General features: G+C 39.9%; 1 protein-coding gene across 1 annotated transcript in view; it reads right to left on the reverse strand.

Annotated features, from left to right (window-relative positions):
* Nucleotides 1–6,695: 6,695 nt before the first annotated feature.
* Nucleotides 6,696–27,997, reverse strand: part of TNIP3 (TNFAIP3 interacting protein 3) — a 95,560-nt gene continuing 74,258 nt past the window's right edge. Inside the window, exons 10-14 of the mRNA XM_084627408.1 lie at nt 25,617–25,742; nt 23,842–23,895; nt 22,633–22,791; nt 18,919–18,979; nt 6,696–7,353 (exon numbers count right to left, since the gene is read on the reverse strand). Coding sequence (XP_084483534.1) covers nt 7,322–7,353; nt 18,919–18,979; nt 22,633–22,791; nt 23,842–23,895; nt 25,617–25,742 — 432 coding nt within the window. The 3' untranslated portion in view covers nt 6,696–7,321. The remainder of the gene's footprint in view (nt 7,354–18,918; nt 18,980–22,632; nt 22,792–23,841; nt 23,896–25,616; nt 25,743–27,997) is intronic.

Consider the following 27,997-nt stretch of genomic DNA (forward strand, 5'->3'; position numbering starts at 1 on the left):
ACAAGTGGTGACTCCTCCGGGGTTTCAGCTGGGAAGACTCTGAAGCTCCGGACGTGCTTCCTCAGCTAGGGGAAGTATGTAACCCACCCACCTTCTGGGTGTGGTGTTCTCTTCCATCTAGTGGCACTGAGATCATTGAGAGAGATATATAAAATGAGTCTGCTAACAGCCAGTTGGCTTTTAGCTCATGCACTAAGCTCCAGAGGTCCCTGGTTCCATACTGCCCGCCAATGACTGGGGTCTGTTAGCATTATGCTTGCAGTAGGCCTCCTGGGGCTAATCAGTCATGGAAGTGAGACTGATGTACCCTAGTATGGAGACCAGTTTGTGGCTGAGTCCTTCCCCTTCACTGATGTATAACTATTGTAAAGCAAACTGCAGCTGAAAAAGAAAAGCTCATGGCCAGTACTTTGAAGTTCTGGCTATGGAGACACTATTAGCCTAGAAAAGAAAATATTCTGGGGGGGGGGGGAGTTTTTGGACCGGCAGTGCTTTGGGTGAGGCCTGATGAAGCTGGAGCTCAATGTCATTAAACAAATCTTATTCACTTTCTGTATTACACTAGCCCCTGAAAGCAGTGGACTCTGACCCTTGACATATGACAGTTAAAACTTTTAGTAACCACGTGCTGTGACGGGGGCCAGTAAACAAAGAGCAGCCTCTTACCAACACATTCCTATGTGTTAGTCTTATTCCATGGTGCACTACAGGACAGTTGCATCTACTCAAATTAAGGACCATGAAAAGTTCTGTGTTAAGGAAATACAACACATACATTGGGAAAAGAGCATGTGTTATACTTTGTGTTTGTCTGTAAGGCTCAAATCTTCGTAAGGGTATATATACTCTTGAATGGACATAATTTAGACATGCAAGTATCCAGTGTGTGCACAAATGGGGATTTCGCTCACATGTGTATGCAACCCACAATTTGCATACACACACAGTGCTATCTGAGTACTTGAGTTATGTGCATGCATTTTTTGCATATGACTACAGAGAAGTCATGTAGAATTTAATAGTGACAAAACCAATAGAACGGTATAGAACTTCAATAGGTGTCTATAGAATGTATTCTAAAAGACTACAGAATTTAAGAGAATAAGTAATAAATTATTTTAAACAGCCTATGGAATTTAATAGAAATGAATATCCCTTCAATAGAAATGTATAGGTTAGCCAGAATGAATAGCATTTATTTAGTGGTCCTGAAGGTCCTCAGTATTATAAATACAATGCATAGTATTGACGTATCATCTAATTTGTATGAATCAATGTACATTATATATTTGTCATTTTCTTTTAAAATGATGATGGAAAGACCCAGCATGTCCAAAAGTTAGGCAGGCTATTAAAAATACCCAGACCACAATGATGGGGAGAAACTAACTAGAGCTGCTGAGCTAATTAGATTTTCATAACATGGATTTTGGTTCACACTAAACTTGAAAACTGTAAGGAAGTTCACTTTCCTACCAGCACCCTTCACCCCGTCCACCACAGAAAGTTTTTTGGTTGCTTTTCCTATGTGTCTTTTATCTATGCTTTAATGGTAACACTTGACTACAAATGGGTTGCAAGTGCTTTAGGGCTTCAAAGTTTGCACTCACTAAAGAGAAAACTTTTATTAATCAGGGTTCAGTTTTTTTTTTGGGGGGGGGGGAGGAAAGAAAGATTTCTCTCAGCACAGTAATAGCATTCCAAGCCCCCTGCACATGGGAATTCTACTTCTCACAACTCTCAACTGGCTCATAAAATGTAGAGGCATGGTTTGCTGTGACTACAAAGTAAAAGACTTTGGAGAAAGGAGTGAGAAAACTGGACACTGTCATAAGCATCTGTGGAAGAGTGGGAATTTATGGAAAGTTTGTCAGTAGTAGCCCTATCAAAGCCTCTCCATGGGAGCACTATTAAATTAATAGCACATTCAGATTAACTGGCATTTTTCTGGCAATATATTTTTTATGGCTCGACAGGTATATGTTAATACAAAACCCTGGTTAACAGGGATATTCCTATACTGGAGACGTTTTTTTTTTTGGGTCAAAGACATGTCCTAAATCAATTGTCTACCAGGCTAAAATAGATACACAGCACTAATACTCAGCCTCACCCATGGTCCCAAAACACCCGGCTGTATCTGCTGAAATTATCCATAGTGAACTATTTAACAATGCTGCTATTGAAATTGTTGACATTAAGCACTGGAGAGAATATGGTTGGGCAAGTCACATCTCTTGCACGCTTGGACCACATTCATTCCTGGTATAAATCAACTGACTTCTGTGGAATTAACATCTCTATTTGAATGTCTGTTCTATGCTCTTTCATATAGATTCATATACCATGTGCATCCCCATAGCATCCTAGTCAGTGTGACCATGTCCTCAGTGGAGTTACACTGGAAATAAATTTGGCCCATTATTTTGATCTGCAGATTCAGGGTATATCTACACTGGAGCTGGAGATGTAATTTCCAGCTCAAGCAGACTGTGTGTGTGTGTCTGTGTGTGCAGACTAGCAACCCAAGTACGTACCTTCAGTTTTAGATGGGTCAGCAAAGAAGTAGTGTTGGTATTGTGTGACCCAGCCAGCACCTGATCAATAAACCCCCCCGGTAAATCTCAGGCTAAGTTTGGATAGCACCTAAAAGTTCAGAAAATCATCTGAGCTTTATCTGAATATTAGGATATGCTTTCTAGCAATATTTCTAGTACCTCCAGTTTCTGGTCTGGTTTGCAGCTTCCAGGCTGGATGAGAACCAGCAAATATGAATATTTTTGTAAGATGTTACCTGAACTTTTTCTAGACGCCAAAAGCATTCATTTCAGGGCAAGTTCTAGTCTTAGGGAAACGGTCAGGTTGGTGTTTATGAAATCCATGCCAGTTTGCCTATTCTTAGAGCTACACTCTGACTTTAAGCCCCTGCCACAGTTAGTGGGGGTAAGTGTGAGCTGGGTGGGCACTGGCAACAGCTCTCAGCAGAAGCATTGTGCTGTTACCAGTTACAGCAGTGTAATGCCGTTGACTTGAATGGATTAACTCGGTTTACAACCCCTGTGAGCGGATAATCAGGCCCATCGTTTGCGCAGAAGGAACACCGCCTGTAGGCTGGAACAGAAACTTCCCCCCCTCCCCCAATACATTTCCCGGACATCTCCTTTCCTAGCCCAGCTAATCCATACCAGTAACTGAGTGACATCATGGACTGGGGAGAGAGGTGCCAAAAAGCAGATTTATTCTTCCCCCGGAGATGTCACCTCTCCTTTTATCAGGTTACCCTGAAGCCTGCTTTCCACTCCATGACATCACCCTTCTCCCTGCCCAAGTGCATTTCCATCAGCAATGGGAAATGCCATCAGCCATTTCAGTCCTGGAAAAGCTGGATAGTTAATCTGTTCTCTTGCCTTTTACTGGGCCAACACAGTTCTGATCCACATGTTCAAGCCCATAGGTCTCGTGTCACATAGTGATTGACAGATTGCTTTAATAAATGTGCTTCACCACATACCTGACTTGTTTGCCTTCATTTGTCTGACCTCTCCGTCTCCATAGACACAACTTTCCCCACGAGCTTATTGCATGATCTGTAACTAGCATAGGCCCATTGCTCTCCCAGAAGCAATCCTCAAAACAGGAAGCACCTGGGTGTTCTCTATTTATGGGGCAGGTGGAGAAGAAACAGAGTCAGTGGCTGCTGTAAGTGAAAATACAGAATTAACCAGCACCCAGGTTTATGGTGGGAGTGTGTTTTATTAATCAAGAAAATACATTACTTTGCCATGGTGCTTATACACCTTTCAACTTGCATCTACAAAATCAGAGACACTGTCTACCATTTACAGCAAGGAAAGAAAAAAAATCTCTTATGTAAAGTTAAAATACTAAGATCGGGTTTAAATAAATCTCACAGGTATTTTTGAATTTTGGGGATTATTTCAACCAAAGTAAAGGTATATTGTAAACGCAGTGCAAAGGTGATGCGAGGGGTGGGGTTGCCAATGTAACTTGCAGTTTATCAAGGTAAGACAAGACAAACAAACTGGAGCTAGGGAGGCTGAGCTTTAGCTTATCATAAATTGTAGTCATATGATGCCAAACTCTTGCTAATGCTTAGACAAGACTAAGGTTTTTACATGGCCTTTGATGCTCCTAGAACCTCAAGGCATTTTATCATCAAGAGGACCCCAGACTCATGGCTGGCGTACAACATGGGCCATCAAATAGAATAGTATATTTCACCTATACAACTCATGTTTAAACACTTTTTTAATTAATTGGGTATAATAAATTACTGTTTTCACAGAAAATAAGGTCTTTGTTGCTGAGCTGCTTGAAAGCATTCTTGCTATAATTAATGACCATTTACATAGCAACATAACACTTTACACAATGGAGAATACCACCCAATTCTCTTCTCCAAAGAGGTTACAGTCTAAGGCCCCAATCCCCCAAGGAGCTCTTTTCCTTATTCTAATAAAGTTCCGTTTTCAGTATTTTAAAAAATGACTCAGCAATTCTTTATCATGGTCATATGTCAACACTGACTGCTTGATTTATGCTGCCCACTAATCTCCCTTCTCTAGAATTTATTTTAACACTCCCAAACTTTAAACAGCTTCCAACAGACACCTTTATGAAAAAGCCAGCCTGCCACGAAAGTATGCTACATCCTTGATTGCATATTTGGTCCCCCTTATCCACTGCTGCAATACAAATAAATTGGAGAAAGCTAAATGGGAAGGTTAAAAAGGAGAAATGGGATGATATTTGGGAAAGAAAAATATTGACTGAAGATAGGGGAGTAACAGGAGATCCGATAAAAGGTGGAATAATCTTCCAAAGAACGTGAAAGAAGCTCCATTATTCAGATTGGACAAAACACTGGAACTGGAGATAACAATTCCGTAGAAATGAATCACAGTAGGTTTAATCTAATTGATTTCCCCACCGCTCCCCAGTTGTCTGTCAAACAGATAAACCAGTTCTTTGGTGTGTGCTGTTCTAATGTGACAACACTAATTCAGAGAGAAGACAGTACCTGGATTTGGGGAATATAGCATCACATAAAACGTAAACAGACCTCTTCCTTCCACTCCCACCATATTAGAAGCAAAGCTTCACAATTAGCGTCACTGAGATTTGTGCAAGTAAATATTTATAGAATCAGGCTCTAGCCAACTCACCATTAAAAACCCTGTGTCCATACCAAGAAAAAAAAAAGGTAGCAATACAAACTCTGTTTTCTTAGCATGAATGACTCATGTTGAGTCATCTCTGCTTAGGCCAGATAATGGTTCCTCAAACTATATAATGAGTTAAGCTTCACAAATAGAAGGCGCAACCTTCATAGTTAGTTGAGCAGAAGGGCTGAAGTGAATCAAATGGGGGTTTGTTGGCTATAACACCAGATATACAGAAGCTTGTCTGTTTTGAACATTCACTACAGCTGAGCGTGGGGTATTCTTCCCACAACACTGGTCACCTGCTGAGAGTCTGAATTGAATTAGGTTACATTATAATTGGATTTTCCTAAGGCACTGCATTAGCATTTTCCATGATCTCACCCTTATTAGCCAAATCATTAATCAGGAGTTGTCTGCTAGTTAAATTATCTGCTGCTACAGTGTCTGTAAGCCAGCTTCATACCCATGCAGAGACAGCAGCTTCAATGGACACTTGGGCTTTTATGCCACAGATTTCTAAAAAATCGTGAAAAAATAGTTATTCTCCAGAGAATGGTTAATTTAGGATTTTGGTCATGTCCCTCTTGGTCTGCGTGACCAAAAAGGGCGGGATTTGTCTCCTTGAATGCAAAAAACAAAGCGGTTGGAGGAATTTAATTTAATTTAATTGCAGAGAAATCCTTTCCCAGGGATTGTTTTCCATTGGGTCTGAATTCAAATGCTGAAAACATTTAATCCAGGAAGGTTATCATTTTAATGCAAAAGTCTTTGTACATTAATGGGAATAAAAATGGATTGTTATTAATGTGGGAATTATCCTGCATATGGCTGTGAGGGCTGGTAGGTCCACTTGAAAACTCTGCCTTGGTACAATTTAGGGAAGTGTGGTGTGAAATTAGACTCACACTAAGAAATGTCTACTGATTTAGCAAGAACATCCATTAGACTTTTCATGTGACCTAATGTTTAAGGCACAAGACTTACCCCTATGTAAGGCAGAGCCCCAACAGGCTGTGGCAGAATCCCTACAAGAACTGTCCTACTAAAATATATGAAGGGAAAGAGCAGTAATACTGTGAGCAGATTACATCATGCAGTATTTGCCAAACATCTGTCATGCTGATTTCCTATAACGTTTCATGGTTTAAATAGAACTATTCTATCTAAAATGTAATTGTGTTCTCAAATTAAAGGTCAGACAATTATGTTTAGCATTATTAATTACTAAAATCCTCTATAAGTAGAAACTTGTTTTCACGATCAGTATAAATCAGTGGAATATGTCCATTAATATTCCATTTACACAAATATATGCACAAACACAGAATTATGATCATATCCTTTGCAGGCTTTAGGCCCAAGCTTTCTGCTATAGAAATAAATGGAAGAACTGACCATAACTTAAATGGGAGCAGGTTCAGTGTCTACCATGGAAAATTCAACAACATATGACACAATTAGTTATTATGCAAATGTTGTTAAAAAGTAGGGTTGCCATTTTCATCAACCTATTATTAATAATAATCATGTTTATTACAGAAGTGCACTAAAAATGCGGCTCCTTCCTACTAGGCACTGTATAAACACAGAGTAGCAGACAGCCGCTTCTCTGAAGAGCTATCAGTCCAATAAATATATATATGCAGCGAAATGAGTGCAGAATTCAAAATGGCACAACAAATAATTTTCAGAAATTAAATAAAATGGATTGTGATTCTCACACAAGATCACAATATTAATGTGCTTAAACATTTTATATTCAAATCGGATGCAGCATCCTCTTAATCCACAGCAGTAGTTAAATGTTGTATCATAAGATGTTTCTATAGATCCCTGTAGCCAGTATGTGCAGCATCTTCCACAAAAGGAAGGGAAGGGAGTGGTGTTTCCACAGATAATTTAACCAGTTCTTGAAGATCACATCTGTGAAGGATCTATCTGTGTCTCCATCATCACTCCCACCCTCATCCCCACAGGGATTTCACCAGGTACAAATAACATGCACTGGAGACAAAAGGAGTTATAGGCAAAAAACAATGAACAATAAAGTTACAAGGAAACATCAGGCTAGCTCCCAGTCTTTCACAGTATGGGAGCATGTATAATTCATCTGCACTTCTCTAGGTCGTATGCTTTCAGTGATGGACTTCTTTCTCTGAGGAAGTATCTGCAAGTAAATGAATACAAAATGTTTTAAAATTAAAAATACTAACCCGCTTGTGATTAATTTCCCTTTTTCTTACTTGATTTTTTCCCTTGAAGAATTGAAGTTCCATATAATCAAAAGCTTACAGTCCCCACAAGTATACAATAAACCAAAAGAGAAACAAGATGGGTTAGGAATGCCATTATTTTAAAAAGTGGTCAGTGGTTACCATCTCAGAGTCAATTGTAACCTCTCTCAAATACCAGCTGCAAAAGTATATGTTAGGACCTATATGCAACAGCCTTGCACCTAGAGTAGTCTTTTACACTTCTGCAAAGTGGGAATAAAATGTGTCAATTCTCATTCGGCAGAGGTTTACGTCCACTTTGCAGAAGTGTAAAAGACTACACAAGGTACAAGGCAGTGACAAATCTAGTAGTATTAACTCTTAGCACATCTGTGGTTCAAGCATATGTCTATGATAGTAACGCAAATGAGAGTGGACAAAATGTCACCACAGAAAGGAAAATACATGATTGCCACTATAAACACATACATCCTTTCTGAAGAAGTTTCAGCAGAAGTTCCTGAAATGTTGTAACATGTTGCTAGGAAGACCGTGAAAAAGCATGCAGTACATCACTTACAAGCAAATAATTAAAACAACAATAGGAAATACTTCCAAGAGTATTCTGCATTCTGACTATATCAGAGGGAATAATGTACTGCTCCAACATGTTACATCCATCATTTACTTCTGAAATTTACAGTACTAATGACATCCAAATGCAGTTAGTCCTGTACTCAGAAGCCAATCACAAAACCTACCAGCCCTTTGGTTCCCAATTGAGGGAAGAATTTGGATGAACATGCTGAGAAGAGGAAATTAAATCCAAAGGTCCATATCTGTGGCAGGAGATGAAGAGACAACATTGCTGGAATGCCAGGTTTTCATAATAGAACTTTGTCTGTAACATCTACAGCTAGAAGCCAATTTATCACAGAGACATAAAGTGATGAGTATAAGATGGCTAACAATTAGATGATGAATATTTCTCCATCTGTGAAGGTATATATGTAGTGTCTATTCAGCTGACATGCCACGTGGATTACACATCCTCACCCCTGGAAGGATCACCTCACCTTTGATCATAGTACTATTACAATGGCACACCCACACAATTAGAAATAGCAGCAGAATTTACAACGCAATCAAGGACTCATGGTAAGTTTCTGAAAAAGGTCTACTTAGGCCTAATTCTACATTGTCTAGAAGGCAGGTAGACTGCTGTGCTGGCCTGGGGCCTCCTCACACTTGACAATGCAAGATCATGACCAGAGAGATATTTTCTTCCCTTATTTTTTCTCACTGCGGACATTTGCCTAAACATACAATCCTGTGGCTAGATTCTGATCTCAGTTACACTGATGTAAATCAGTGTTACTCCAAATCTGTATTTGTACAGAGAGCTAAATCCCAAGGCATAACATTGTAGCATCAGCACTGACTGTTATAGAAATGAATGTGTCACAAGAAGGAATGATAATTTCAGGTAAGAAGCAAGCAGTAGGACCGATTCTCCATGGCCCGGGGTCTTTTGTAGTCATTTACACCCATTCAAATGAACGGAAAACCCTACCAAATCGGAATGGTAGCATTTTACACCTATTTTGCACAGGTATAAATAACTATACAAGGTACAAGGCAATGAGGAGTTCAGTCTACTGTTTTCATGTTAATATCCTCAGTAATAAAAAAGGAAAGGGTAAAAAACCAAGATAATGTTATAAGCAGAATTATTTCTAAAAAAAAGATTTTTCAAAGGTGCCTGTCAAGTGTCAGTATCTGTAACTTTTTAAAACGTTATTGAAAAAATTAAAGTGGGAGAGGTAGATTCTCTGTGCTTCATGCAGAATTGAGGTGGTGATGGCCTCAATCCACCTTTGGTCTCCCCAGATCCTAATAACTGTTGGGGACCACTTCAGTTCCCGCCATAAATTAGAACAGCATAGAGGTGTCCCCCAAAGGGACAGTCCAGCAGTTGAGAATCAGCCAAGTGCAAGGGCATTCCAGGTAGTTCCCTCCACAGATGGTCAGGGATGGGGTGATATTCAGCTGCCACAATTTAAGAATTACCTTTAAACAAGAAGAATCCCTTGATAAACTGGTTCATTTGGCTTTCTGGCTGCTTTGCAGCAGTGCAAAGCAATTGGCATCGGAGTCTAAATCTGGCCCACAGTAGTTTGTGTTTCAAAAATGCACTACAGTGAAAACAGACGAAGGGAACTGGGCCCTCACTTAAGCACGAATAGCGTGTTTTTGATAGATTCAAGTAATAAACACAGTACTTTCAAAGTTGTTGCATCTACATTAGTGAACAAATACCATGGAACTAATTTTGCATCTTCCTCAGATAATGTATGAGAAAGAAGGAATTTCCCCATGGCAAATGAATGCTTCATGAAACCAACAGGAAAGAATCTAATTAATTAACATCTGTGTATTGACAGTACCAGAATTACCACTGCCATATGAACTCACAATGTAAACCAGAGAAAACCACGTTACTATAAAATGCCTTGATATCTTCCCAATGTCTTCAATCTAATTTAATATTAGCTTATCAATGCATCTGAAGCTATTTAAAATAGCTGGGACCATTTATTGACAGCAAAAGCAGGAAATGAGTACATACTGGAACATCCTATTGCGGAGGCGGGCTGTTAGCGTTTAAAGCCATACTACTGTTTAAATTTCGTCTCATATTTTCTCAGCGGTCATCTCCAACTGGTATTCAGCTGAAACAATATGGCATTTTCTATGATCTTAAGTTGAAGGTGGATTTTGAAACCAAAATTAGAAAATGAAAACTTCTGCTGTTTCAGGAAACAGAAACTGTAGGTCATCCTGAGTGTGTTGATGGTTTGCATTATAGTGGGAGAAAGGATTATTTGAGCATAATTTCTAAAAATGTTTGAAAGAGCTAAACATGGGCTAAACATGAGCTAAACAGTCAAATTCTTAGTTTCCCATGCGAAGACCAGCTCATGAATACATCCTGGTTTGCTGAAAAAGCTTCAAGCTTTATAAAGGCCAACTTTGAAATACTTGTGCAGTTTCAAATATGCATGCATGTAAACACACCTTGGTCTTATCAATAATTTCCCATCAAAACTGGTTTTAGCACTTTCCATGGAAAGTGTTGAGTTTTCAGGTTTTCATTTTTTCTCTGAAAAGTTGTAATTTTCAACAGAAAAAAAATCCATTCTCCCACCAGCTCTAATTATAACATTAGTTGCAGAAGAATGTGTATGTTAAAGGCAAAACTGGCTGCTGAGAATGAGAGGTGGCACTACACTAGGGGTACCTGGACACATCTTGCCTCGAGAGATGTTCAGGTGTCCTGCCACATTTGTGAAATGGTTCCACAGGCTGAGCTCTGCTTACCCCATCTTGGCCTACTTAGCAGCATTAGCTAACCACTCCCATTCTTCCTAGGGTCTTGCAACTAAATCAGTACTGCCCGTTGAGCAGGGAGTTAGATGAGGAAGGACTGTTTTATCCTCTTCCTGTGCACTAAGTCAGGCATCATTTGACCCCAAATTAAAATATATAATGAATATATAAACATTAGGACTAAGAGCTCCAGTACTTAGATCAGGGGTTTTGAAGGGATAAGTGTGCTTCTTCAATATATCTACTGGGGGACCACTAGTTATTTCTTCCAAAATCAAAAGAAACCCAAGATGCATCTTGGGAGCAAAAGAGACAACACATGCCAGCAGCAAGGACATGTGAGCTCCGAGCAATAAATCTCTTTTCCAGAGAAATCTTTATGAAAAGAGGGTTCAGGGAAAGTCTCCAAAACCATTTTTTCTTCCAAACCATCTTTTCAATTTTGCACAATTAGATGAGGAAAGAAGCCAGCTCCACCTGCTAAATAAACTGAAATTAAGTACACTTGCTGGAATTCTTTATCCTTTGCCCCTAAAGCAAATAAAAACAAATTCCAAGAACACTGAGTGTTATAGCACATAAAGTAGGTTTTGGAACTGGTGCCCCACAAGGGAAGCATGAACATGAGAGCAAGGCTAGATTGCAAGAAAGAGAGGAAAGCCTCAGACTTGAGATCTAGCAAAAATCCAGGCACAAAGTAAAAGAGGAGGGGCCAGGTTCAGCCCTGCAGAAAGCAAGTGCAGCTCCATTAGAGTCAAGCCACTGCTATGCTTGCAGGCCCTTGTTCTCATGGGAGACTTCAATCACGCTGATACCTGCTGGGAGAGCAATATAACAGTGCACAGACAATCCAAGAAGTTTTTGGAAAGTGTAGGGACAATTTCCTCGTGCAAGTGCTGGAGGAACCAACTAAGGGCAGAGCTCCTCTTGACCTGCTGCTCACAAACTGGGAAGAATTAGTTGGGGAAGCAAAAGTGGAGGGGAACCTGGGAGGCAGTGACCATGAGATGGTCGAGTTCAGGATCCTGACACAAGGAAGAAAGGAGAGCCGCAGAATACGGACCCTGGACTTCAGAAAAGCAGACTTTGACTCCCTCAGGGAACTGATGGGCAGGATCCCCTGGGAGAATAACAAGGGGGGAAATGAGTTCAGGAGAGCTGGCTGTATTTTAAAGAATCCTTATTGAGGTTACAGGAACAAACCATCCCGATGTGTAGAAAGAATAGTAAATATGGCAGGCGACCAGCTTGGCTTAACAGTGAAATCCTTGCTGACCTTAAACACCCAAAAGAAGCTTACAAGAAGTGGAAGATTGGACAAATGACCAGGGAGGAGTATAAAAATATTGCTCAGGCATGCAGGAGTGAAATCAGGAAGGCCAAATCACACCTGGAGTTGCAGCTAGCAAGAGATGTTAAGAGTAACAAGAAGGGTTTCTTCAGGTATGTTAGCAACAAGAAGAAAGTCAAGGAAAGTGTGGGCCCCTTACTGAATAAGGGAGGCAACCTAGTGACAGAGGATGTGGAAAAAGCTAATGTACTCAATGATTTTTTGCCTCTGTCTTCACGAACAAGGTCAGCTCCCAGACTACTGCACTGGGCAGCACAGCATGGGGAGGTGACGACCAGCCCTCTGTGGAGAAAGAAGTGATTCGGGACTATTTAGAAAAGCTGGCTGAGCACAAGTCCATGAGGCCGGATGCGCTGTATTCAAGAGTGCTAAAGGAGTTGGCGGATGTGATTGCAGAGCCATTGGCCATTATCTTTGAAAATTCATGGCGATCGGGGGAAGTCCCAGACGACTGGAAAAAGGCTAATGTAGTGCCCATCTTTAAAAAAGGGGAGGAGGAGGATCTGGGGAACTACAGATCAGTCAGCCTCATCTCAATCCCTGAAAAAATCATGGAGCAGGTCCTCAAGGAATCAATTCTGAAGTACTTAGAGGAGAGGAAAGTGATCAGGAACAGTCAGCATGGATTCACCAAGGGCAACTCGTGCCTGGCTAATCTAATTGCCTTCTATGACGAGATAACTGGCTCTGTGGATGAGGGGAAAGCAGTGGACGTGTTATTCCTTGACTTTAGCAAAGTTTTGATACGGTCTCCCATAGTATTCTTGCCAGCAAGTTAAAGAAGTATAGGCTGGATGAATGGACTATAAGGTGGATAGAAATCTGGCTAGATCGTCAGGCTCAACGGGTAGCGATCAATGGCTTCATGTCTAGTTGGCAGCTGGTATCAAGCGGAGTGCCCCAAGGGTCGGTCCTGGGGCTGGTTTTGTTCAGTATCTTCATTAATGATCTGGAGGACGGCGTGGACTGCATCCTCAGCAAGTCTGCAGATGACACTAAACTGAGAGGAGTGGTAGATATGCTGCAGGGTAGGGATAGGATACAGAGGGACCTAGACAAATTCGAGGATTGGGTCAAAAGAAATCAGATGAGGTTCAACAAAGATAAGTGCAGAGTCCTGCACTTAGGACAGAAGAATCCCATGCACTGCTACAGACTAGGGACCGAATGGCTAGGCAGCAATTCTGCAGAAAAGGACCTAGGGGTTACAGTGGACGAGAAGCTGGATATAAGTCAACAGTGTGCCCTTATTGCCAAGAAGGCTAACGGCATTTTGGGCTGTATAAGTAGGGGCATTGCCAGCAGATCGAGGGACGTGATCGTTCCCCTCTATTTGACATTGATGAGGCCTCATCTAGTGTACTGTGTCCAGTTTTGGGCCCCCCACTAGAAGAAGGATGTGGAAAAATTGGAAAGCGTCCAACGGAGGGCAACAAAAATGATAGGGGACTGGAACACATGACTTATGAGGAGAGGCTGAGGGAACTGGGATTGTTTAGTGTGCAGAAGAGAAGAATGAGGGGAGATTTGATAGCTGCTTTCAACTACCTGAAAGGGGGTTCCAAGGTGATGGATCTAGACTGTTCTCAGTGGTAGCAGATGACAGAACAAGAAGTAATGGTCTCAAGTTGCAGTGGGGTAGGTTTAGGTTGCATATTAGGAAAAAACGTTTTCACTAGGAGGGTGGTGAATCACTGGAATGCGTAACCTAGGGAGGTGGTGGAATCTCCTTCCTTTGAGGTTTTTAAGGTCAGGCTTGATAAAGCCCTGGCTGGGATGATTTAGTTGGGGATTGGACTAGATGACCTCCTGAGGTCCCTTCCAACCCTGATATTCTATGATTCTATGAATATTGTGTGTTGTTTCTGCTCCCTTCCATCTCCCCTGCACACGGTCCTTCCCTGTACTCAAAGCTGTCCCCTCCTCCACCTTTATATATTGCCCTTTTCCCTCTTTCAACCAACTAATTTATTTCCCCTCCAGTTTTTCCACATCTATGGCATCTGCATTATCAGGAGGAGAAAGATGCACAGGCCTAAAGAGGAGGTAAGTTGCAGAGCAGGCCAGCTCTCACTTCCTACCAATACTCCCAGTACCCATCCTTTCCACTTTCGTCTAGTCACCCTGCTTTTCTTACTCTGCTCTGGAGACTGGCTTTTGGATCAGAGGCTCTTATTAAATGGTCTCTTGCTGGCAGCCTGATCTTGTATTGCCCACTTTCTGGGCATAGGCTGCTAAAGGCATGTCTCTGCAGGCACAGAACACAGCACACAAAAGAGGAAGAGCTGTGCTCTGCAATCACCCACATTTATTTATGCCCTCAGACAAAATGAGCTGCACTAAGGCATTTTAATAAGATACAATGTGCACCTTTATGGCTATGAATGGGAAGAAGAAAATCTTACGGTCTTAGAAGCAATAAACATGAGTGCAGCCCAGACCTTTCCACTTGCAACTAGCTGTTTTAATACTCGTGGATTCAGTTTGGATCCCACTGGTAAGACCCTTGGAGGTTAATCACGTAGGTTCCTGTGGACATAGAGCATGTTTCCTCCCAAAGGGCACATGCATGGCCGCATGACTTTACCCTGGGGTACAGCCTGATGTTTCTTACCAGACCACTAGCAGCAATAAGGGGTGCCTTTAAGAAATGCTACCCTGCAAATGTGCAAGGGCTTGGAATACACTGATTCATTAAACACACCATAAAAGGGGAAACACATTTAATGTACATTTTTAAAATTAGGCTTCAAGTGGTTAAATTGTTCCCATAGCCTGCAGCTACAGGCAGCCTATGCGGTCTCCTGGCTCCTAAGCTTTTCTGGAGGATACATTTTTCCTAACCTCTAGGGGCCTACTAAAACAATTTCTGGGTGAGTGACTATTTGTTAATATCTAAGTTAAATTCCCTAAAGCTACAGACACAATTTTATAAAGTAACTGGCATGTTCAGTATTAAGTAGACTGAAGTAAAAAAAATACAAACTGACTATACATGGTTACACATAAATACGCCTTATAAACGCACAGTCACTGTTTTGGGAATCTGCAGCACTCTAGTCCAGATCAAATTTTCATGAGACAAGTGAAGTCCTTTGAATAACTGAGGGTGGAGATAATCAGGTATGCTGCTGCAGACTTCAAAATCTGCATTCAGGTTCTCCCAACTAAGTTCAGCTTTCTAAGGCTGACGACAGCTCTCCCAATCATGGCCAGCCAGCTTGGGGCTGCTCTGGGGACAACTGGCTAGACAAGACAGCTTCATGCACTGAAGCTCTTAAGCATTTAAGGACTAAGGCATATACAGCCAGCCAGCCAACCAACTTCCTCCAGGCCAGCTGGCTCAGTAGGACTAAGCTTTATGTACTGAAGTCCTTAAGGACTGCAGAGCATACAGACGGACTGACAGCTTACCCAAAACCAACTAGTTCAGCAGACTGCAGTAGCATTAAGGAGAAACAGGCACTTTACAGTATTGCCAAATCTCACTTATGTGAAACACCTTGTTATGTGAAACAGTTGGGGAATACAATCTGATTAAATAAACAGGACGTTAACGATAAGTGAGGTTCAATAATCAAAGCTCTGTCTGTTTGTAAATCCCCAACCATAAAGTCATATTTCACTGCTGTAATCTCTGCAGAAATTTGAAATACAACTGACATTGGGGCTGTTGTGCTTTTTAAAATGCCACTACCTTTAGTGTTACAACTCAGGGTTAGCAACAAAAAAAGTAAGACTTTCTAGTTAAACAGAGATGTGAACATTGTTTGTCTTGAACATTACCATTGTTTGTTTTAGTCTGGTTTTGGAGGGAAAGCTTTTTCAAGGAGAAGTGGGTAGGAGAATTTTTTTCCTCTTTCCTTGTTTTCCAATTCCCTTTGCATTTCCCCTCTTCTCTTGTTTTCATTGTTCCTCCCACCCCAGAAAAGAAAAGAAAAGAAAAATCCCAAAGAGTAGAAACGTCAACATTTTCAAAATGAAATGTTTTGATTTTTCAGGTCAAAACCACCTTTCGTTTAGACATTTCCTTCAATTTTATTTTAAAAAACCCCACAAACACAAAACCAAAACAAGCTCGAAATCTAAATAAAACTTTTTGGTTGACCCAAAGTAAAATTTTTTAGACTTTTCAATTTTCCAAACATTGTGAAAAATGTTGGTTTTGGATCAACCTGTAACTTATTCTATTTTCAATTTTTCAGAACCATCACTGAATGGAAAAATCCATTCTTCATGTAGCTCTACTTCGGTGGTTTGTGGATCAGAATCTTATAGTATGTTTCAAATCACACTGCCTATTGTCATATTTATACAGAGTACACACCTATATGACAGAAATCCTTAGTTTGTTTATCAAACACACACATATAAGATACAAATTATGTGCAGATATCGAAGCAGTAGCTACAATAAATACTCATTCACAGATTCATTTTACTTGTGTGAAAGTCATGACATTAAAATATCTGGGCCACATCCTGTAGTTGTTGCTTGAATAAACTTCCTTACTGAAGCAATATTCCCATTGTCACTAAGGGGAAGACTAGAGGATTTGGCTGTATAACTTCAATCCAGTGATAGATTCTTTATGAAACAAAACAAACAAACAAAAAACCTGCCTTGTGATATCACAGACTGATTTGTTGTCTTGTTTATATTTTTTATGGCGCCATGCTTAAGCACTAATTCAGGAGAAAATCATTAACATTTAATAGCCAGGTTATTACCTAACTGGGCATATATTCAGATAAATGATCCTTCTCAAATTCTAACTACACTATGACTGACTGTACAAACATTATTGTAATTAGAGCTGATCCAAATGGAGAGAAGACAGAGGGGAAAGTTGTGAACATTTCCTAGTTTCCTCAGGTTTCTTCTCCCCGCCACCCCCATTTACTTTTGGAATTTCAAAATTCAAAGTCTTGCCAAAACTCAAAAAAAGTCAATTAACTTTAACTTTAGTCACTCTTTTTATTATTAAAAACCGATTTTACTTAAGTGCACTCAAAATTTGGGACTTCCTTAAGATTAATGGCTAATTTTTGACTAGTAAAAACAAAATATAACCCTCAGAGGCTCAGTGTGGCCCTTTCTAAACTCAACATAATTTCTCTATGTTACAGATTAATTATATACTATGGGCCAAAATGATGTAGCACGTGTTCCTTTAGCTGGGGGTAGAAAAGGAGGGAAAGTGAAAACTCTTTGTACATTTCAACTCATTGAGTTTCCAACTGACTGCCTGTTGAAGGGGATGTCGTCGGCCCCTGTCCACCACCAGTGGTGGAACATACAGGGAGCGTGGCTTTAAAACAACATTTTAGACATGGGAAAGTCAGAAGCAAACTCAAAGATATATAAAAGGAGTAATAGGTAGGCACAAGAGGGGTATTCCTCAGACCCTTTAATAGAGACATACTACCATAGAACTGCATCTCCAGTTACTCCCAACCTCCGCTCTCATGTGTTCACAACATGGAGGGCATGGGTATGATACCATCAGCATTCTTTTGTGCAGCAAATTCCCATGGGTTTAAAGGGAAGAAGCCATAAAATAACTCCATCTTCCTGGTGTCTGCCCTGGGCCCAGCATTCCATTCTCTCCCACCCCACCCCACCAGAACCTCAGGCTGCCTCATCTTTAGGGGACTAGTCCATACATTTTAAAGGATAGTACTATTTTCATGTACTGCATCTCTACATATAACTGCTGGAGAAGAAATGGCTATATAGCTTCCCATTTGGATGTTGCAAGATAGCCTCAATAACGACTCCTTATCATCATATACAGTATTCATACATACTACAGAATAATATATATGGTGATACCATGCAATAAGTACCATTATAAATTTAACTTCACAATTCAGGATAGCTTAAGTCACTTGAGAGGTCATCTAGAAGAATGGGGGATTAGAGTGCAGCAAGACCCAAAACCCTGGATGACACCAAAATCCCCAAATTGGAGAGGAGGAGAAGTTTCCAAAGAGAAGGGGAAGGAAAAGGGACTTGGAATTCAAAACAATATCCTTTCCCCTGCTCCCCAGCCTAGTATCTATAGTGGTCGGAACCAAAATTCATACACCCACAACTTTGTGTGATTTCAAATCTGGATCCTAATTTTGCATAGAAAGCCTAATCTTTTGTAAATAATTTGTATGCTCATTTGTCTCCAAGAGTCATTAATAATTGATACTGCCTTAGTACCTAGCATCTTTAACCATTCAGGCCACAGTTCTCGGCCTCTAGATTCCTGATTTTGTGCATCAGTTGATGTTAACACTGTCTCTGTCACTCAGTCCAATGGGAAGGGTATTTCAATTTGCATCTTTTCTATGGAGTGGGAAAAAAATTCTATGGAGTGGGGAAAAAATTTTGTTAACAGGGATAACTGCTAAAACCTGTTCCATTTCTTACCCTGTTGTTCAGCATTATTCTCATTTAGTCTCAACGGGGGCACCCGAAGCTCTAAAGACCAACTCTGAGGATAGCCTTTCTTTAAAGATTATTACTGGGAGTTCAATGAGGCACTTATACAATTCTGTAACATACATTATAAAAAAAGAGATATTTTAAGGATCAAAATGAAGTTGAAACTTATATCATAGATGGGACCCCAGTAGAACCTGCAACTTCGGTTTTGTGTATCATTTGCAGCCTTATAAAGTAGAGCCTTAAAGTAAAGCATGCACTATCTACATATGAAAGTTTACTAAAAAGGCCTCATTAAAAAAGTGAATTCACAGTATGTTCAGTACAGCTGTTGTCTTACCATTTGCCTTGTGCTGCACATCTGGCGGAAACTGGTCCGGAACATACCACTGATACTCTGGCTGCACAGAACAATAAAACATTATTACAGCAATATGGACTTCATAGACACTTCAAACAAAAGAATAGTGCTATGTTAAAAATATAATTATGCTGTGAAGCTTTTTATTAGTCATACAAAAGTAATTTACCAAAAACCAAAAAAATAAAAAACGTAGATTTGACTCTAAATTTCTATTGATTGAGTTTTTCAGCTTTTCTTTTTCTAACATGTGTTTGAATGCTGTGCACAGTATAAACCTTTCTAAATGCCACAAATCAAAGGCAACATTAGTAACATCAATCAGATTTTCAACAATCTTATGAACACTGTAGATAGGGAGTGAGAAGACAGAGACAAACGAAATGGATCTGAAGACATTATAAACATTTCCATTTTTAACTAGGACCAATGCAAGCAGTTGAGAAGTTAAGAGAATGGTACATTGGACATAGCAGGTGAAGCTGTTCCAATGTGAAGTGTGCAGTTTGTCAGCATTCGTTTTCAACACCCTTCATCTCAAAGGTGTATTCCCCTGTCCTCCCATAGACTTAGATGACTGTATCAATCGCATTAGATAGCATCATGTGCCACCTTGAATATGCTGTAGGACAGGAATTTTTTTTTTAAAGACTTTTTCTTCTTTCTACAAGAGGACGATACCAAGATGGGGTCCTGGTCCATAACTTGGGCTCCTAGTCATTATGGTAATACAAACAAACAAGACAATGGTGATATTGCCTGGAAATTCCTCCACATTTTTCATAGGAGAGGGAAATTCATTTCTTTATTTTACATTGCAAAATGTGGTAAATAACTACCAGTCTATTTGAGTCTTAAAGACCATTTTATAAAATTGTTTGTTTTCTAATTACATTAGGACTCAGCTCTTATATACATCTGAGCACTTTCAAAAAACCTTTTAACCTCAGTTGGAGTAGTGTCAGGCTTTCTATCTAGCTTCAGATAGCTAAGGAAGCCTGTGAAATGCAATACATCACCACTCTCAATTAATTAATTGGATGGGAAAATTCTATGGTCCCTGTTTTGCAGAAATACCTCTGGGAAAATTCACATTATCCCCTTAAGAATTCCAACTTATCCATCCTCACTGGGAAGACACTTCACTGATTTCAGTAGGAGTTTTGCCTAAGTTAGAGCTGCAAGATTGGACTCTTGTTATGGACGATGGCTAAGGTCAGTAAAACCTAAATCCTTTTGCAATTATGTAACATTATTCAAGAAGTGACCATAAGCCTAAGGAAAATGAAGTCTCACTACAATTGGAAGTTCTATACTTTACACAAGAATTACTAATTTGAGCCAAAGCACGTATGTACACACTTAACTTTAAGCACATGAACAGTGCCATCGACTTCAAGAAGTTAAGCTTGTGCTTAAGTGCTTTGCTCTATTCAGTTCATAATGCACATGCAATTCTCTAATTCACTACTACTTCTTTTCTCTCTCATATTACTGTCTTGAAAGAAATCCAAGGACAGAAGAGAGAAGTATTTCGAGTCAGACTAAATATAAAAGTTTCCTTAAAAATTTTCAATAGAAACAAAAAATGAGATGCAGAAAAGGTAAACATTCAGAAGCACACAGAGTAAATGCACAGTATTACATTTGTTAAATCAAGACGCTCATTAAATCCTCTCACATTTCTTCTTCACTGAAAATTTCTCAGTGATCTAAATAGCAAAAAGCAACACTGTGCTCACATAAGAAAAACATTTCATAGAAACCTCAAAAAATAAGGATGGGAACTTCAAAGCAACAATCAGAAACGGACTGCACCTTCTCAGCACTCCTTTAGGAATGGCAAAATTTATAAACCCAGAGAGTCCTCTGGTACAATTAGAAACACAGATGATGAAAGCTCAAGGAGGAAAGCCAAAATAATCTGGGACCGAGTCCAAACTGCAGTGAGAAACATTTTACAATATTTCAAACTCTGATAAACACACAGATTAGTGTATTTCTAACACAAAAATGACCTGCTTGCCCACAATTTTCCTCAGATTTCTGAAGTTTGAAAGCATAAAAAACACATTTTGCAAAGTTAAGCTAGAATTGCTGGAATAATTAATACATTTAATATGTAACATTATATGCATAAATATAGGATTTTAAAATTAGTAGGCTCTTTACTTTTTTGTTTAAAGTGTAATGTAATATTGTTTTACAATAAAATAAGCTTGCCTGAAAAATGACATATTTCAAAAATAATTTAGGACCACCTTCTACTACCCTTACTCATGTTGAGTAGTACCTTAGTCCTCAGCTAGTCCCATTTAAAACACAGCTATCCTGGAGCAAGATATTACTAAATATGCATCAAGATGTCAGCATTTGGCCCTTAGGGCTTTATAGCAGAGTTATGTATCTTGCTACTAGTTCATCTCTTTGCACAGAAATGTTTGCATGCTATATAGAGAGGATATGATAGTGCAGTGCTGTATAAAGTCATCCTAATTATGGGATGGCTACATTATTCTTGAATGACAAAACCATACAAGAGTCAAGCAGGTTGTCCAAATAAATATGGTGATTCACTACATATGACAGGAAAATTTGACATTGTATTCAACAAATATTTATTTAGGCCAACTTTTGCTTTCACACAAGTCAAGAAAATAATCACATTGATTTCAACAGGACTAGCGTTTGAACTTTTGTTGTCACTATTATTTATTTTGAATGCCCAGAGACATGCTACGTATCTCACAGAACAATTCATGTTTATGAATACAGGTAAACCATGCTGCACTGTAGAAATGAGACATGACTTGTGATGGGATTCTGAGTTGATCTAAATGATAGTGAAATTCTAATAAAACTTCCTGCGTAAAATTTATTTTCAATAATATTAGATATTTTCTAATTAAATCAAATGTAAAATAACCCCCTTTCCCTTTAGGAACATTATATATAAAATGCATTTATAAAGGTTTTAATTATTTCTCTCTATTCAGAGAAAGCATAAATTGTACAAAACCTATAAGGGTCAGTTTTAATGGTAAAATTCAGACTGAAATCAAGTTGGTGAGATATGTAAGTATGTCAGAGATCTACACAGGAAGCACTTGAGACGAACCAGAAGCAGGGGAGAAAAGATGTCTTTTAGCCTTTGGGTCCTACAGAGACTGATCTCGCCCTCAGCGCCATTCAGAGCACACTCAAGAAATGGAGAGAAATCCCTGCAAGGGCTTTCCCTCCCCTTTAGCCCACTTCTGCAGATTTTCCCAAGGAGGCAGGAAAGTGGGACCAGAGTTACAAATTTAACATGAAAAATTATAAGAGAAAACAGAAACATCAAAGGGAGAGAAAAGACTTTTTCAGATGAGGGTTGAAAAGAAGTGTGGAATCAAAGGCCAGTCTAGATTTCACAAAAGGTGACAGAGCAGGACTTATTAAATGAAGACTGGGGATTTGTGTGGAGAGAGGCAGGGAGAGAGACTGAGCAGAGATCAGGCACAAGGCTGGTTCAAGTCCATGGACAGCTTTGAAAACACAGAGGAAAAATTTCATCTGGATCCTGAAATGGATTGAGAGACAATCAAGCTCATTGAAGAAGAGGGTAGAATGAATCACTGAAAGGATCACAGTACTCACGTAAGGTTGCCATGTTTTAAGATCTACAAAATGATAACTGACAGAAGTCCTACTCACAGGGTGCTGTTGCTGATCATACATGCCCCTTGATGCCATGTGTACTCGAGGGTCTTGGTAGTGGAGAACTAATCCACAGTTTCCATAATTAACACAAGATGGAAGGAACATCTGAGGTGGGAAGCAGCACCTCTCAGATGGCACAGGGAGGTCTTTTGTCTGTAGGAAAAACATTTTTTTTAAAACCATGCTACTAGCCGCACATGTGGATCAAACAGAATGCCAATACAAATTAACCACTGAACACTAATAGCGAAGAAGGGTCCAGACCCATAATTGGCTACAAGACTTCTAATTTAACCTATTCTGAATGTTGATGAACAAATAAATCTCTCCTGATACAGCATCTTCCGCACACCCTGCCAAGCACCACTGAAATGTTTCTGTTGGATCAAGTATTTGATACCTACCTTGCAAACATTGTTTTCTGGCACCAACTGACATTTTTATCTCTTGTAGTAGCACTCACTGTTCAACCAATACTAACCACATGCAGACTTGCTTAACATGGAACCTGGTTAATAAATAATATAGATAGTAATGAGCCAAATCTTGAGGTCCTCACAGTTTTTGGTCTGTTGTTGCTCAGGCTTTACTGAAGCCCAATGAAGTCAATGGAAATATGCTTTGGTAAAAGACTGAGCCAAAAAAAAAAAAAAAAAAAGTAAAAGCTGGAGTCAGCACCTCACAAATTGACCCAATCAAATAAGTACTTTGCACTGATATACCTATCACTCGTCAGGCACCCTCACAAATATTATCAAATCAATCACAGACCCTTTATTGAGTGAATTTGGGCCAGAGTTAATACAGTGAAACATGCTTATAGAGGGTGCTTTCAGGGTACACAAGCATTGTGCTGAGCCTCTGCAAATGGGTGAATTTAATCCCTAGTGAACTCTGATGTAGTGAAACTTGCTCAATGGATAGCATGCCTGTAGCAACCGCCATATATGTAGAGAAAGTTTTCTATGGGGAGCAAAGAGTTTATTATTATGGAATGCTTTCAGAGCTGATCCTGCAGCCCTTACTCTCATGTATCGTCCCAGTGACTTTGGTGGTATAACACAGATAAAAGCTGAAGGATCTGGCCCTTAAGGAGGAAAGATGAGTAGTTTAGAAGTAGGGATTTACTCTACTAGCTCACAGAAGCCTTGAAACATTTAATGTAAATGCAAAACACAAAGTACTGAAGAGGCACACACACACCTGTTGCTTTAATTGCTTCTCTAGACGTTCTTTTTCTCGCCAACATGCTTTTATCTGTGGAGAAATACAATTTTCATTTTGATAAATCATCTTGACTGCCTGTCCCAAAGCTGCTTCCAACACAACTGTCAGTTAATCACAGAAGACACCACGCATTACACATACACTGGAGCTTCTACAGCACTGGGGCTGGAACAACTCCCATGCATGTGCATGTTATGATGAGATCCATCTACAAGAAACTACTTTGTGTGTGCATGACAAAGAATGCCTCTGCTATCCCTGATCACATCACATATTGGTGTTTTAGAGTGATCTCCCAACACTGAAGTGAAGGGCTGGCACACCCTCCTCTGACCACTGGAAGGAAGCTCTATGCAGCCATTTCTACTCCCGGCTGGGATCTACCATAGCACAAATATCACTAAGAGAAATGGCTTTAAAACCACCTGAACTCTTTAAAACATTCCCAAGTGGATTAAAATGTCATTCCTCCACAGAAATACCCAATGTCTACTGAGTGGGTAGCATACTAAGGATGTCCATGCTATTCCCATGTGCTTGAATGCCCCGGATGGCACTACTTGTAGCAAGAGGAGTACTTGTGGCACCTTAGAGACTAACAAATTTATTTGAGCATAAGCTTTCATGAGCTACAGCTCACTTCATCGGATGCATTCAGTGGAAAATACAGCAGGGAGATTTATATACATCTCTAAGGTGCCACAAGTACTCCTTTTCTTTTTGCGAATACAGACTAACACGGCTGCTACTCTGAAACTACTTGTAGCATCACTAGCAATTTTGCATTAAAATGAAATGCTGCCTTCTGTGCCATACATCTTTAATAATATTCTCTCATTTGGGGCCTTATTCTGTGCAATGCTGAACACCTGCTGGGAGGGCTAAATGCCCTCAACTCCCAGTGAAGTTAATGGGAGCCATGAGCACTCAACACCTCTCCAGGAGGCACTCAAGTACCTTATCGGGTATCAATCCCTTGCTTCTTATGCGCCAGTAAAATCCAGTGTCTACAGTACTGCTGCGTGGGTTGGTTAAGAATCAGCTAATACTTCTGTGGTTAAATAAGGAAGTCCAGAGGGATGATAGTACAGCAGAGTACATTCCATAATGACTTGCCACTTATTGCAAAATGTTGCTCAACTTCTGTCACAGAGAAGTCTTGAGGTTTCATTATTTTTAGAGGAGATTGTGAAAGCTCAATATTTTGTACGTGCCATGATTTCGTTTCAGCTTCTCCCGTCTCAGAACACTGACATCACACTGGAGATAAAAAAGGATTTCCCAGCAAACGGAACGACTCAGTTCAGACTGCTCTATTAATCGGAATGAGGACAAATTCTGCTCTCGGTTACTCTGGAGTAACACCACTGTCTTGACACTCAGGTCTCTGTAATAGAGCAGGACTTGGGGCCACACATTTTTTATTTCAAAGTTTGGGGATGAGGCTGCATTTCTTATATCAAGTGCATGCCAACAAAACAAATAAAAAGAGAGAGACAAAAGGACTGTGGTTTAAGGATACTGAACAGCCTTTTTAATAAGACACTCCATCCACTTAATTTGGAAGAAGTCTCTCATCATTTCTCATCTCTTTACAACATTGCTTCAGAATGATTTCATCCCACGTGGTGACCTCAAATAAAATCCAATGTCAATTAAAGGAAGTCAAAAAGTCTTGGGCTGTATGGAGAATCAGAAAATAAAAATAAAATGCACATGTGCTGGCAATGGCAACTTTCTTTCAATCATACCTGAGAATTCAGCTTGTTCAATTGGGACTGTGATCTTTCATTAAGTTTTTGCAGTGCTTCTTTCTCTTCATTAAGTCTTTCTCGGTCAGATCTCTCCTTTTTAAAGTCTTCTTCATATATCTGTACCTGAAATTATTAATGTTATTTATGAAATGTATTGTGATAGTGCTACAGTGATCCAAGGTTTCCATTACTCTTTTTTGTTTTTTAAACACACATTCCAAACACATACAGAATTCATCCTAAGAGGGAACTCTCACTGGAATTCTACATTTCCTGTGTCATTTTTACAAACTAAGCGACAAGCAACTGCTAATTTACAGAGCACTTTTTAGACTGATCCCTTCTATTATATATCTACCTTCAACATTTTTTCCATGCTTTTCCTAGCTTTAGTCACACTTGCTTACTCTGTTTATCTGCATTTGATCCCACTCACAAATAATTCACAATCTCAGTATTTGTGGAATATTGCTATATTTGAATGGCTTGCTTGGGAACTGCCTTAGACGGGATTAGCACTAAGATTACAAATATTAAGGGCATGGATTCTTCAAGATGATTCAAATGCCGGTTTAAGAGACAAATATTTTAAGTTTCCCCATTTTCCAACGAGCTCTAATGATTAGCATCTTCAACTTCCACTGCTGGATCTGCTGGTTCTTACCATGCAGGCGGTATTCAGGACCTTGCAAGGGATAGTCCCTGAAATGCTAACATGAGGATATATAAAACTGAGCTTATCACTGAAACAGAATGATAGGCCAGAGGTAAGCTGGGACCCACGAAGCATCTCAATGATCCCTCACCGGATGCACCATGAATTAAAAATGTTTTTGCTATTAACCAGCCAGCATTTTTATACATGCAGCACTTAAGTCACAAGTTAATATTACTGCTGTTTCTCTGGTTCAGTGAAGAAATGCCATCAACTGAACCAGAGAAAATGAAACAAGATAACTTGTAAATCACTATCTGCATTACCTACATATAGCTGGCAACACCAGCAATGCTCTTTAGACACTTCTGCCAGTGCATGTAGTCCTATCGGTTCTCTTCCTGCATAAAGCTATGCATAAAAGGCCTTTTCAGAGTAGCAGCTCTACCATATTGTCCCCTCAAGGAGGCATGCCCAGTGTCAGCTTGTAGCACCTTGGGAGGGAACACAGCAAGCGTTCCTGCAGAGAGCCATGTCCTATGTGTTTCAGCCCATCTACGATCAACCATCACCCCTCCACAGCACCAGCTGTATAGCAGTCGGTCCTGTCATCTTCAGCCTGACAGCCAGGTAACCACATGATCTGTTAAAACTCTGGGAGAGCAGCTTGTGCTACAGTTCACGGTGGAGTGACTTATGATACCCCTTTGCATTATAAGTTCTGATGCCCTGAAGAGGGGGTGTTACATAGACTGTGTATTCCCACCACACCCCACTTCTCCCTTTTCCTTTGCCCCTACCCTCTTCTTGTTCAGAGCTTAGCCCTTCTGTCCCAGCCAGGGATGGGCCAAAGATGGCTAAGCAATGGAGATGATAATATCATATAGATGCCTATCCCCGATCCTCCTCCACACAACTCTTCTGTCCCCCTTCATGTTGTGTAAAGTCCAGAATGACTATACTGACATCTACAACTAGCAACATACATTAATAAAACTGACCGGCTACATTTCAGTTCCCCCAGGAGGATTTTGAGAAATGATGTACACTATTTTATTGTCTAGCAGAATGAAGTAACCCATTACAGCACAATGAAGTACAAGATTCTGCTCCCCAGCATGTTGCATACACTATATTAGAGAGTCGAGTCTGGCTCAACTGGTCAAACGTGACAGAAACAAGTATTTTATCCCATGTATCTTCTGATCACGTCTATTTGTGTTTCAATAACTTTGCCTAACACTGTACAGGATGACAGACCTAAAATTTAAAAATTTAGGTACTTTTCAGGTGAGTTTAAACTGACCTATTCCTAGATAGAGAGAAAACAAACCAAAGAAAATCATATCCATTTCTCAAAATGATGATTGTAATACTGATTACCTCCAGATTCTCTAACAACAGCAGAGTTTTCTCTGCAGCCAATATGCAGGTTGTGATTTATGTCTGCTTGTGCTGCATCATTCTTCTGAGAGACTAGAATACCGAGATGTGCGACATCCTGGTTTTCCAAGAACAGGATTCTTATACAATTCAATACAGTGCCAGCTCACAAGAAATGAGGACAGGCAGAATGCAAGAGATCAATATCAGACTAATCAATAACTCTTAAAATATATAATTCATTATGGTAAAATTCAGTCCTGTACAGATAGCTAGCACAATGCCTATGACCTTCTTATATCTGACATAAGCCTTATGTGATGGTTTAAGTGATGCTGTG

This window comes from Lepidochelys olivacea, assembly GCF_965140295.1.
Source record: "Lepidochelys olivacea isolate rLepOli2 genome assembly, chromosome: 4".
Taxonomy (NCBI): Eukaryota; Metazoa; Chordata; order Testudines; family Cheloniidae; genus Lepidochelys; species Lepidochelys olivacea.